Below are 13,837 nucleotides of genomic sequence, written 5' to 3'. Positions count from 1 at the left end.
TTAAAAAAAAAAAAAAGCATAAACTAGTAGAAGTGGCAAAAAGTTATGGAACAACGTTGTGAAGTTATTTTAAAGTGGAACAATTGTTGTTTACCATGAAGAAAAACAGTGGAACAATTGTTGTGAACAGCGAGGAGCTTAGGGCCTGTTTGGTGTGACGTATAAGTTTTGATAGTATAAATTTATATTATACATTATGTCGTTTTTAGCTGTTTGGTGTGACCATCGTATAATATAAGCTTATATAACAAGATCGCTTAATACATCGAAACGATGTATAACTTAATCCGACCTAAGTGGGAGGAATAAGGCCCGATAAGAGGTAGTGTAATTTTCAAAAATTAATATATTATTTTAATATTAATATATTAAAATAAAAATTAGTTTTTCAATATATTAATTTTTAAAATATTGAATATTTTATTTTTATAAAAAATAATTTATGTTTTGGACACACAATAAATTTTTATAAAAATTAATATCATATGACATTTTTTGAAAGATTATATAAAAAATTTATTAAAAGATATTTTTATTAAAAATATTTATTTTTATTGTATATAGTATTATATAGTGTATTACCAAATATTAGATGATATTATCTTATATAATATATTATTTTATAAAATACCGTGTCAAACGCTAGATAGTATTAAAATTCAATCAGGTCTTATACAATCAGACTTTGTACTATCAAGTCTTATACTTTCAGGCCTTATTCTATACTATGCACCAAACATCTCTTGACTTGTATCGTGTGAGTGCCCCGCCCCACTCCTTCGGACCTACCCCACCTCGTCCTAAACTCTAGTTAAGTTGTAAATTGCCAGGATATTTCTCCGGTTCCCTTTGTCCGTTTTACGGATGGAGAAATGATATAAAGTTATAGGGTAAATATCATTTTTGATCTTCAGCAAATTTTACGAAGCTCATTTTAGTTCCTAGTAAATAAAAAGGCGATGAGTGGTCCATAAGAAATTCAAAATGGATCCATTTTAGTTCTTTTGATGACTAATATGGGTCTTTTTGAATTTGTGAGGGACCTTGATTTCAACTAAATAGGTCCATTTTGAATTTTTTAGGGTCCACGATGAGCCTTTTTATTTGCTAGGGACTAAAACGGACTTCGTGAAATTTGCTGAGAACTAAAAAGGGTATTTACTCAAAGTTATGTTACTTTTAATAAAATTATATCATTTTGATATATTTCTTTATTTTTTTTTTCTCTAACATTTTCTTTCTAATTTTATAAAAAAAGAAAGTAAAACATACTAAAATAACATAGTTTATATCTTTTAAAATTACAAATATTTGTTCCCTAGCAAATGAAATCATCAACTAAAATTCTTAATGTATAACCCTCAAGAGTAACTCAGTTGACAGCTAAGCTTTCAATGATTTGCTTGGATCATGAGTTCAAACCCTATCTCAAGCAAATTTTTGAAAAATCTTTGGGGGCAGAGGACGTGCCTGTGTCCTCAAAGGGGAATTCTCAATGGGCCAGAGGAAGTGCCTCTGTCCTCGAAGGGGGATTAGTTTCACCCTTCTTCCGGTAGCGAAGCTCAATGCACCCATTGTTCCAATGAGGGGTAGCCTTCGAGTCGTACTTCGAGGATAAGGTGACCGGAAGAAGTTGAATGGGGATACCCTCCAGATTATTGCTTTTTCTACGGTCAATGTATTATTGAGCCTAAAACGACGTCGTTTTGAAACTGAAATCAAGGTATTTTTATAATAATAATTTATTTCAGGGTTATAATAGTCTTTTTCATTACAATTTTTTAATTTTTCAACCTAAAATAACATCATTTTGAGAGCGAATATAGATAACTTATCTATATGCACTTTAGAAAGATTAAAGCGAAAAAATATATATATAAATCATATACCCAAACAGTTTTTAGGTATACTTCAAGTAAGTTTCTTTGCCTCGTTTCACTAGTCAATTGTATGCTGATATTTGAATATGTTTGCCGTTTAAATACATTAGACTACTATAAGATGAAAAATCTAGTATACTACGGCAGTTTACGACAGATCTATAACAGCTCGTGACGTCGGTTATTATTTTACTGTAGAGAAAAAAAATTTATATTTTACATTACAGATTACAAAAAATAACTAAAAAAAAAAATGCTAACTCTTACAAAGTACAAACTAGTGCCGCAATCACGTGAAACGAAAACGAATATAGAGATATTGTGAAAATATAATTTTATTTGTCTGAACCAATAAAAATTAGATCAATATTCGAAAAAATTTATGTTTGATCTAAAAATTTATCAATTTTCCTGTATATATATTTTTTGATACATGTATATTTTGTTTCTTAGTGTTTCTGTAATTCAATTTATTTTTTATTTGTTTTCATTTTGTTATTTTTTATTAGGATGTTATTATTTTCTATCTAATATCTTCTATTGTGTATTTTATTTTTCAAAAATGTAAAATAACAATATTTAATTTTAGGTTCTGCTTTATATATTAAGTAGAGAACACATTAATATTTTTTGTTAAACATTGTATTTTATAGTTATCCAATATTTTTATCATAATATTTTCTTACAAAAAAATAAAGTACAAAATAATTTATTTATGACAAATGTTATTCATATCAACATCAACAACATATTTATTTAAAACTAGTTAGGTTTGATGGTGGATAAACTCAAATGAAAGATACGAAAAGTTTGAGAAAAAGATAAAAAAATCAAATTTAAAGTGTGTGTATATATATATATAATATTATCCATAAAAAGGTGAACAATTAAAAGGAAAAAAGAAATTTAAAATTAAATATATAGGAGGACAAAAAGGAATAAAAAAGTAAGAAATAAAAAAGATAAATAGGGAAAAATAAAAACACAAAAATAAATAAATAAGAAAAAAATTTGAAAGGAAAATGAAATAAAAGAAAATAAAGAGATACATTTAGATTTAAGATTAGAAAAAAGGGAATGATTCGTTTACAAATTACACTAAATATGATCAGTCATACACTCTTGATTAGTATATGACCGGTCAAACATAATATAATTTGTAAATAAAAAATTTGTAAATATAAATTTTCTCTTAAAAAAATTAATGAGAATAAAAATAAAATAATATTATAAAATTCGTAAAATATATATTTTTAAAAAAAATTAAATGAATTTACCCGCAAACTCGTCATAAAACAAAATAAATTAATATTTGAATCCATTTGTAAGAGAGAGATGAACTTGTTCGCCCCATTTTTTACGTCCGAGTTGGTTGCAGGTCCAGAGGAATCAACCAACATGGGAAAAGAAACTTTATGATAAGAGCATAATAACAAAAAGAATATGAGTATCTTAAGTAAGATCGATCAATGGCACACGTTGAAAGATTATAAGAATAACTTTCAAAATTTGATTTATAAATAATAAATAGAGTAAAAAGTAATTTGATAATATATTTTAGAGTCCCCATTCTCATCCTAGTGAACAAATGTAATGTATTTTTCTTGATTTAATACATCAATCCAATTACAAGAAGAAAAACATTATAGTCTTGGAAATCTAACTTTATTCTCTCATCTTGATTTTGGAGAGATTTTTTTTTGTTTTAATGTTTAGGAAGAATTTCTGGACAAATAACATATTTGATAATACACTCTACAATGTATATGATAAAAAAATAGTTTTATTTCTTTCAATTTTCAAATCTGATAATATCTTAAACTCGCACCTACCTCGACCATTCACCTCCTTTTTAGCAATTAGCTTTTATGTTGCATGTTGTACTCTAACTAGAGCTGGCAAAACGGACTCGGCTCGGTAGGCCAACCTGTCTCACTGCTAAATGGGATGTGGTGAATTGAGTTTTTCAACCTATCTCAAAAGCGGAACAGAGTGGGGCGGATTCATTTTTTGACGGGTTAATAGCGGGCCGAGGCGAATCAGTGTAAAATAGGTTTGGACTAGCGGGCCAAGCTGCCAAACGGGGCAGAACGGACCAAGTTTTTCAGCTCACTTTCAAAAACGAGACTGGACGGATGAACTCATTTTTTGGCGGATTAATGACGAAATGGGACAGAGTGGGCCGTCTATTGTGCCACCTCTAACGCCAAGTGATCGAAATTTACTATTATTAAACTCCATGGCAAGACATTGTTCCAAAGGAAATAAAAATAATAAGTTGTTCAAAACTAAATATCAGAACAATGAGTCGTCTTCAGAGTGACATAATTTTAATATAACAATTAACATAATATAATATTAATCAGATAACATAATATAATATTTGATACATAACATATTGTAATATAATATTAGACATATAACATAATGAGTACATATGATATGTGTAACATCCTTCATTTTAATAAAAGTAAAACAAAAATGTAACAGATTGTGCCAACGCATGTGAAGAAAACTAATTAACTAGAACTAACATCCTTCATTTTAATAAACATGGATGTGGATTCATACATAAACTTGTACAAACTTCACACACACACACATATATATATATATAGCCTACTTCCTAACTTACATAGTTATTTTACATAAGTCATATATATATATATATATATATATATATATATATATATATATATATATATATATATATATATATACATTCTTCGGTCACACATTATTACATGATCCTTGTTTAGTCCAAAGTATACGCATAAGTATCCACACTGTCAGGATAAAATATAGCTACAGCTCCTTGATTCCCCGTCACTATATAGTATTCCCAACGGTCACTATAAAAGTTAACAGTAATATTCCATCCTTCTCCACAAAAAGACAAGTTAGGCATCTGGAAAGATTAGCAAAGCAAATAAAACGTGAGAAAATTCTCAATAATATTGAGGTTTTATAACTATAACCATTCCAGCCGTATTAACGAAAAATGTATCATTCTCTCAAGTAATTTCATAAAATTATTGCAGGAATAAAGATAAATAATAAATTGTGTAATATTTAACTGAAGCTAATTAAATACCCAACTCTGTGGGTCTCTGCATGTGAAAAGTTCTGTGTGGCAGAGCTTAAGCCATGATAAGACGTCCCTTACCCTAACCATCTGATCCCAAACTTTTGTGGGTCGGTTCACAGCAGTAACATACAGTTAAAATTTACACATTTATTTGGTACCAAATAATCAACTAGTTTAAAATTAAAATTAACATAAAAACAACAGTAAGAATTTTAGAATGAAATAATTAAACTAAAAATAGGAATAGCAAGAAGTAGAAAAGAATTTTAAGAAAAGAAATTGGCAAAGTAACGATACTAACAAAATCTTTAAAAGAAATAGTGAAAAGAAAAACGAGAGAAAGTTTTTATCTCTCAATATTACCTTCATATCTCGCCTCCTCTCCCTTTCCTTCTCCTTCTCGCTGTTCTTTTCCCTCGGATTGTTTTTTTTTACGTTTGCGTTCCTTCTTCTTTTTTCCTTCTGATTCATATGTACACACATATATATAGACAATTGTTTTTGACTATTTTGACTATTTTAATGATTACCTCCAATTGATTTGTAACTAAACTAACTAAAATTTTGTTTAAATCTAACTAATCTTTAAAAATATAATAATTGCATCTATCAAAAGTCTTAACATTATGATCCCTTTTATTACACGTTGCTATATATCTAGAAGGATCCACATTTTTGATAAGCTTCAATTTTTTTTATTGTTATTTTTTTTCTACTTATATATATATATACATATAGTTATATGTATATATATTACGTAACCTATTAACAAAGCCGCTTTATATATATTTATTTATTACTTTATTATTTTTGTTTTTAATACAATTATTATTTCAGAACATTACAATATGGTATGTGATTCTAAAGACACATGAAGAAAAATAAATGATTAAAGATATAAACCAATTGATGTTAAGGTCATTTAAAAAAAACTTTACCTTCCATTTATCACGTAATTTCATAATCCCACCATTCTGTAACAAAGGTTTATTTTCTGAATTTATTATACAATTAAATGTTGGTTGCATATGAAAAAAAATTATATGTGCGATGAATTTGCAATAAATTATATATGGAAAATAAATATTAACTAGTTTACAACTTTGGTAGCCCTCACCTTTTTAAGGACAAGCATGCACTGCAGTTTATAAACTCAAACTCATCCGATGCATGTATGGTGAATGTGCAAATTTTATTTGCAATTTGTGTGAATCCCTCGAGTTTATTCTATTAATATTATAATGTACAAAGTATAAACTATGGACAGAGACACATTATGGCTTTTTCATCCTTTTGCTCCTTATTAATTAATTAATAATCATTTTGCCCCTGATTCGAAATTATTTATCAATCTGCCCCTCTTTAATCGACTATCTTGCATTTTTAATCGACTAAATGGCCAAAACAGACAAAAAATGGCTGTTGGGAGATTTAGTCGACTAAATCTCCATATTTAACAAAAAAAAAAATAAGTCAGTATGATTTTAATCGATTAAGTAGGGAGATTTAGTCGCTTAAATCTCCCAATAACCATTTAGTCGATTAAACATGCAAAATAGTTGATTAAAGAGGGGCAAATTGATAAATAGTTTCGAATCAGGGACAAAATGATTATTAATTAATTAACGAGGGATAAAATAGTCAAATAGCCGACACATTATTCTATATAAGAAGGAATTATTCAATTAATGGTAACATGTATAAATATTAATAAAAGATTTATTTAAAAATACAAAATAATATGGAAGCTCACAATTTAGAACTAGAAATATATAATATTGCTATAATTAAGAATTAATTTATTTTTTAAAGTCCATTGATAGTTTTTTTATATAAATTTTTAATATAAGTAATATATTTATATTATATTAATATGTAAACAATAAATCTGATTGAATCCAGATGAATCAATGACTCAATAATTCAATAATTCAACCAAATCGATAACTAATCCGAATTTTAAAACATCGCTACAAATAATCTGATACATTTACACTGTAGCGATTACAATCTGTGCTTTATTTTCCGTGCATCTTTCTCACTTTAAAAATTCTAAATCTGTAATCAATTGAGGGTGATTCTTGAAAACATAAAAGTACAAAATAAACTCGTTGTTAGGCAAAAAGTAAAACTGCAGTTTCTCGTTATACCACTAACTGGGCCGTGGCACGGACACCCGGCCCACCTCCATCTACTTTTGGATGCGTATATAAATGGTGTACAGTTGTACGCTATATTACATACATAGGCAAAAAATATAATTTTATTTCATCATATTTAGAATGAAATTATGCCCTGAATTATTCGAGCCGAGCACCGTCCCTCACTTACCTACCACAGACAAAGCCAACTAAAACGACGTCGCAACTTTAATTTCGTAGACCTAATTTTTTTTTTTCAGAAATATTATTTTTACTTTTTATTAATAATTATGGATGGGATAGGAAATTGGTATGCATACGCAGCGCACTAAGAAGGGTTTTTTGTCACCCTTCTGTTCTCACGCACGCACGCAGTTCTCTCTTCTCTTCTCTTCTCTCACCCCGCAGAAGAGAGAGAAATATCCAATCTATCCATCCATCCATCTATCTATCCCTTCCCTTCTTTCCTCTTTCTCTCTCTCTTTCTCTTTTTTTTTTCTATTGAATCGGACGGCTAAGATTTCATCAAGAAGCGAGAGATCGTGAGGTATGCAGCAAGGTGATCAAACGGTGTTGAGTTTGAGGCCTGGTGGCGGTCGAGGCGGCAGGCTTCTTGGTCCTCGATTCGATTCATCTTCATCAACGACTTCTGCTTCTCCTGCGTTTGGCTCTTTTTCCGCTGATCTTCCTCTCTTGCGTCCCCATGGCGCCACTTCTTCATTCTCTATTAAGGTATCTCTATTCCTTCGCTATCATATCCTCTGGATCTGCCTTTTCTTCGCTTTCACCTCTTAATTTTACGCTCTTTTAATTAAAGTTTATCCTTTTTTCTTTGTCTGTTTATAAAAAATTGATTTCTTTTTATTGATTTTGTGTGTCATTGTTTGTGTTGTCAACGAGTTAGAATGATTCTGTTCATAAATACAGGATTTCTTTTTTCTATTATTATTATTACTATTTGGATCTCTTGTTTACTTGATTAATATCGAGACACAATCTGTTTTTTTTTTTTTTTTTAAATTAAAATTTGAGATGTGAGGTCTTATGCTGAAGTTTGAATTTCGGGAATAATCTGTTTCCACCTGGCTGGTGTTCATTTGGCGCTCGGGGTTTTTTATGTGTGTTTTTTTGTCCCATTCGTAGATTGGATGTGTCTGGATTTGAGGAATGTTTAGTGTGGAGTTTAACTAATTTGTCTTGCAACATCATTAGGTAAGAAAACATAAAGACAACCCTTCAGAAGAATTAACTAACAGAAACTTAAAAGGGAGAAAGATATAACTCTTGGAGTTACTGTCTTGTTCAGTGTCTAGCTGCTAGGTTTTAAGTTGATAGCCGTAAGAGAAAGGAAAACCGAATTTGAATGTCCTAATTCTTGGTGGGGCACTAAGTATGTGTACCTGCTGTAAATATGGACAAAAAGCAACATGTGGGCTTTAGGTGGGCTTGACTAAATTTCAATTTGCCCATAAAGGTCTCACGTACATGGAATATAATTTCAGAATTCTGGTGGATGCCAAGACTGACATAGAATCTGATATAATTTCCTTGGTAGACTGGTCTATATACGTTTTTTGATGAATCAATCATCCACATTTCACTGTGAGTGCTCCCTGGAACTGCTTCTTTTCCTGTAGAGCTAGTTTTAAAGGAGTTGTGATAAATCTTCCACTTTTTTGTTCTGAAGGCAATGCCTATAAAGACAACAAAATGAATTTCTTGAAATGTGAAAATATTTTTGAGTTTTTTGACATAACCATTATATCTACGAACTAATTTCTTAAATGGTGATTTTTTTTTTATCCATACAATATTGCTACAGGTTGGTTTATCATTTGGTTTCTTATAGAGTGATTTTTTAATGTATAATTATTTTTATCGCATGATTCATGAAGGACGTGGCTTAAAAACAATTAATAGATATTTTCACTGTAATGCTTGTGCGTAGAACTTAGTGTCGTTGAACTCTAAATTTATTATTGGTGCATGATCTTATCCATCTACCTCTGAATCATCTTGTTCGTTTTGAGTTATATTTAACTGTGTACTATGTTAAGGGATTTATATCTATGTACTTCTGGCTTTATAGGCTGGAGATTCACGGTTTGAGGGTCGTGAGCGTGTGCGATATACCAGAGATCAGCTTCTACAGCTTAGAGAGGTAATTGATATATGTTCTTGTTGCTTAAGTGTTATTTTGAAGTAGTTAACTTTTTGTGAGGGAGATTTCTTTCTCCATCTGCTGCCTATCTGCGATCCTTTCCCTATCAATTAGAGAAATATTGTGCTAATCAACATTCTGTTATGGCTGGTTGTTGGATTTATCTTGCTAATTGTTTTTGTGTATTAGATTTCCTTGTATGTATTGTTCTCTGTCTTAAATTACTTATATTTGTTAGACATCAATGAAGGCCGTCAGGATTTTTTACTGAAGTATCTGGCTCACTAATAGGCACCAGATGTTGTTCCCTGAACTTCTGTATAAATGTTCTGCATACTTTTTTGTTCATTTTTTGGCCTCTTTTTCCTTTTCTCTCTAGGGAACTACTTTTGCGACCATGTATTTCAGTGTTTTTGTAACTAATATTTATGTTTCGACTTTTGTCTGACTGTTGAATTGTTTTACTCATAGGCCATTGAGGTCCTTGATGATGTTTTGAAGATCAAAGAAGATATTGAAGCTGAACTTTTAGGTGAAGATCAAAGTTGGGGCCGCACAGAAAACAACGTGAGTGTGTTTTCTGTCTTTTATTTATGCTGTTAACTTTCTGAGGTCCTAGTCCTCTTTCATTCTGTTTCCCAAGTTGATTGACGGGGTTGATTATGGTTGGTTTATTTTTGGCTGTGATCATACTATTTATCACACAGGGACTCATTAACGAATGAAAAAAGTCTTGTGTTTGTATGTCATGCTGCTATATTTATTCTTTTGATAGGTGAAATTAAATGTTATCAGTTTATGAATTTATTCATGATCATCTTCAAAATAATAAGTTCAATTTTTTGTAATAATGTTTATATTATCTTCTGCAGCCCCCAAATCAAATTCAAAATCGATATTCTGAGCCAGATAACCGTGACTGGCGTGGTAGATCTGGACCACTTCCTGCTAATGCAGATGAGAGGTCTTGGGATAATCTCAAGGAGAATAGGGAGTTTGGCAATTCTAGTCAGGTTAATCGTCAAGACCAACTGAATTCTCAGTTTGCAAGGGCACAAAACCAAGGGGTAATAAACATTGGTAGAAATGCATTATATCTGTTTTGTAATTAACGTTTTATGAGTTCAAATTTGATCCAATGTTAATGTAAAACTCCTTACTTTATTAGTGTACAAGATAGTGCCGTGTTATTATAGTAACTATGTTTTTTTTCCTCTTGGAGTAAAAGCTTTTAAATAGGTGACATTGTATTGTTCACTCAGTGTGTACAATGAATAGATTGTTTTATCTTATTTATAGCTCTTCTGTCTCTGTATTAATTCAGGGAGGACCTACTCCTACTCTAGTCAAGGCTGAGGTGCCATGGTCAGCTAGAAGGGGAAGTCTCTCTGAAAAGGATCGTGTCTTGAAGACTGTTAAAGGGTAATATGCTTTTATTTTTTAAAACTAGTTAATAGTTTGATGTGAATATGCTTTTGACTTTGACATGTGGTAGATTTCTAGATTTTCATGTATGTAATCAAGAACAGTTTGAGGGACCATATCATACTACATGTGAAAAATAATCAAAAGTCAATATTTCTGAGTTGTGACAAGATTCTTTAATTTATTTTTTTTCCTGTATAAACTAGTGAACTACTTTTAAACATTTTTTATTTGCTTCTTCACTTATTTAACTCTGTTAATAGCCTTCAAAATTGCATGGCTCCTGCTATTGCTTTGCTAAATGCTGTTGGCCACTTCAATGTAGAATACTAGTGAACTACTTTTAAACATTTTTTCTTTGCTTCTTCACTTATTTAACTCTGTTAAGAGCCTTGAAAATTGCATGACTCCTGCTATTGCTTTGCTAAATGCTGTTCACCACTTCAATGCAGAATACTGAATAAGTTGACTCCTGAGAAATTTGATCTCCTGAAGGGTCAGTTGATTGACGCTGGCATTACATCAGCTGACATATTGAAGGTTGGTCTTTATTTTCTGTTTAAAATATATATCTGTTCACATCCTTGTTCTTAATTGACTTGCTTTGCAAATGCAGGGAGTCATTTCGCTGATTTTTGATAAGGCAGTGCTAGAACCAACATTTTGCCCCATGTATGCTCTGCTGTGTTCTGATCTTAATGAAAAGCTGCCTCCATTCCCGTCTGAAGAACCTGGTGGGAAAGAAATCACTTTTAAACGAGTACTCTTGAATATCTGCCAGGAGGCTTTTGAAGGTGCAGATAAACTGAGGGAAGAAGTAAGGCAGATGACTGCCCCTGAGCAGGAGATGGAACGGCGGGACAAGGAAAGACTTTTCAAGCTTCGTACCCTTGGAAACATCCGTTTAATCGGTGAGCTGCTGAAGCAAAAAATGGTTCCTGAAAAGATTGTTCATCACATTGTGCAGGTTCTAGCAGGACTTGAAACTTGACTGTTACATAATATAATTTCTTGTTATTTTGGGAGCATGCACTTACTGCATGGTTAACTTATACTTGGAACAGGAGCTTTTAGGACCTCCGGACAGCAAGGTTTGTCCAGCTGAGGAAAATGTTGAAGCCATATGTCAATTTTTCATCACTATTGGTAAGCAGCTTGATGAAAGCCCAAAATCACGGCGGATGAATGACGTGTACTTTAGCCGGTTGAAAGAATTGAGCACAAATCCCCAACTTGCACTACGGCTGAGGTTTATGGTTCGGGATGTTTTAGATTTGCGTGCTTGTAACTGGATTCCAAGACGCGAAGAGGTAAGTTTTCACAATTTATTATTCTGTAGATATGTTATACCTCAATTGTTGAAGGAACTTTTTTTTTTTATTATCAATTATAAATGTTTACTCATGTAGGTGAGAGCCAAAACCATAACTGAAATTCATTCAGAGGCAGAGAAAAATCTTGGATTGCGTCCCGGTGCCACTGCAAGTATGAGAAATACCCGTGGTGTAATTTCTGGTGTTCAAGGAAATACCAGCACTGGGGGCTTCCCCATTGCCCGACCTGGTACAGGGGGTTTGATGCCTGGAATGCCAGGGACCAGGAAGATGCCTGGGATGCCAGGAATTGATAGTGACAACTGGGAGATTCCTAGGAATAGGTCAATGCCAAGAGGAGACATATCAGGCATGCAAACTGGAGGACGTGGCCAATCTCCTTTGATTTCCAAGTCATCAGCCCTGAACTCAAAGTTACTACCCCAAGGTAGTGGTGGTCTTATAAGTGGTAGAAGTAGTGCCCTAGTGCATGGAGGTGGTGGTGCTTCTTCTTCTGCTCTTCCAGCAGCAAACATTGGGTTAGGTACTGAACCTGCACCTCAAATCCCTCCGCCTGTTAAAGCTTTATCTGCTGAATCCTTGGAGAAGCCACAGGCTCCAGCTGCTGAGAAGCCACAGGCTCCAGCTGCAAAATTGAATACTGCCGATCTTCACCGCAAAACTGTTTCTCTTCTGGAAGAATATTTCGGTGTTGGGCTTTTGGATGAGGCATTATGCTGTGTGGAGGAATTAAAATCTCCAGCTTATCACCCTGAGGTTGTCAAGGAAGCCATTTCCCTTGCACTAGATAAAAGTCCGCCATGTGTCCAACCTGTTGCCAATCTTCTGGAGTATCTGTTTAATAAGAAGATTCTTTCAGCTAGAGACATTGGGACTGGATGTTTGTTATTTGGTTCTATGCTGGATGATATTGGCATAGATTTACCTAAAGCACCAAATAATTTTGGTGAGATAGTAGGGAAACTAATTTTGGCTGGGGTTTTGGATTTTAAGGTGGTGGCAGAGATCCTCAAGAAGGTGGACGATGACCGGTTCCAGAAAGCAATATTTGACTCTGCACTGCAGGTAATTAGCTCTGCAGCATCTGGGCAAGCTGTGTTGGATTCACAAGCATCTGATATTGAGGCCTGTCGGAGTCTATTCTAGTGAATCAGATGACTTTGCATGAGAATACTGATCTCTGTTACTGGATGAACATCTCTGCCCTGTTTCACTGCTCTTTCAAATTCCCTTCCCTTTACGCTCACTTTTTTAGTTAGAGCATTTTGTATTACAGTATGTTATAAAAGTGGAGTTTCCAGTTCAGGTATTTTCATCGAGTTGTATAATTTTTTGTTTTGATGTCGTTAGAGGTGTTTATTGAGGGAAAGTCAAACCATAAAGCTACGGATTTTGTCTTCCAAGAGAGTGGCCCATCCATCCACGGGTCCAAATGTTTTTTTTTTTTTTTTTTGTTTGTATTTCATTAGTTTCCATTTTATTATTAATTTTCTTGACAGTAATTGTTAAACTGGTCAGTTCATAAATATCATTGTCTGTTACTTCCACCAGTTTTTCTTTTAGTATTTAGATTTCTGCCTTCTTGTGGGTGCATATCTAACTTACAATCACGTCTTTCATTCCTGTAGAAAGGAGGGATATACTGAGTCCTAACAATAACGTTGATATGTAAATTGTCATTCATTATTATTTGCATTAAAACATGGAAATTTGGATATCGATTTGTACTATTTTACAATGGGACAATGTTTTGTCAATCAATGATTATTATTTATTGTGAATTAATAAGATTATCATTTATTACGAAT

At 32.3% G+C, this 13,837-nt stretch overlaps 1 protein-coding gene and 1 non-coding gene across 3 annotated transcripts; both read left to right on the top strand.

Moving 5' to 3' along the window:
* Nucleotides 1-7,442: 7,442 nt before the first annotated feature.
* On the top strand, nt 7,443-13,572 carry LOC133292976 (eukaryotic translation initiation factor). 2 transcript variants are annotated; one of them, XM_061491474.1, is made up of 9 exons: nt 7,443-7,841; nt 9,199-9,270; nt 9,742-9,843; nt 10,143-10,337; nt 10,595-10,692; nt 11,148-11,235; nt 11,312-11,662; nt 11,760-12,005; nt 12,105-13,572. In XM_061491474.1, exons 1-9 carry the CDS (start codon nt 7,659-7,661, stop codon nt 13,173-13,175), a joined length of 2,406 nt encoding a protein of 801 aa, XP_061347458.1. In that variant the 5' UTR covers nt 7,443-7,658; the 3' UTR covers nt 13,176-13,572. The 2 variants fall into 2 exon arrangements, with proteins under 2 accessions (XP_061347458.1, XP_061347457.1); XM_061491473.1 differs by having other exon boundaries at nt 7,444-7,841; nt 9,742-9,837.
* LOC133293056 (small nucleolar RNA snoR103) lies at nt 8,495-8,598 on the top strand. Its single transcript, XR_009749005.1, has one exon. It is a non-coding gene; the product is annotated as a small nucleolar RNA snoR103 (small nucleolar RNA).
* Nucleotides 13,573-13,837: the final 265 nt, after the last annotated feature.

The sequence above is a fragment of the Gastrolobium bilobum genome, unplaced genomic scaffold (assembly GCF_033153095.1).
Source record: "Gastrolobium bilobum isolate Gb01-03AN ecotype WA unplaced genomic scaffold, APGP_CSIRO_Gbil_v1 utg3588, whole genome shotgun sequence".
Classification (NCBI taxonomy): domain Eukaryota; kingdom Viridiplantae; phylum Streptophyta; class Magnoliopsida; order Fabales; family Fabaceae; genus Gastrolobium; species Gastrolobium bilobum.
The sequence above is the reverse complement of the archived record's forward strand: the minus strand, read 5'-3'. Positions and strand labels throughout refer to the sequence as shown.

What these genes read in the sequence shown, in the direction of transcription:
- LOC133292976 (XM_061491474.1), top strand. Translation starts at nt 7,659, where the DNA reads ATGCAGCAAGGTGATCAAACGGTGTTGAGTTTGAGGCCTGGTGGCGGT. An exon ending in AGCTTCTACAGCTTAGAGAG is followed by an intron (nt 9,271 to 9,741) that starts GTAATTGATATA and finishes TTTTACTCATAG; the next exon opens with GCCATTGAGGTCCTTGATGA. An exon ending in CATCAGCTGACATATTGAAG is followed by an intron (nt 11,236 to 11,311) that starts GTTGGTCTTTAT and finishes TTGCAAATGCAG; the next exon opens with GGAGTCATTTCGCTGATTTT.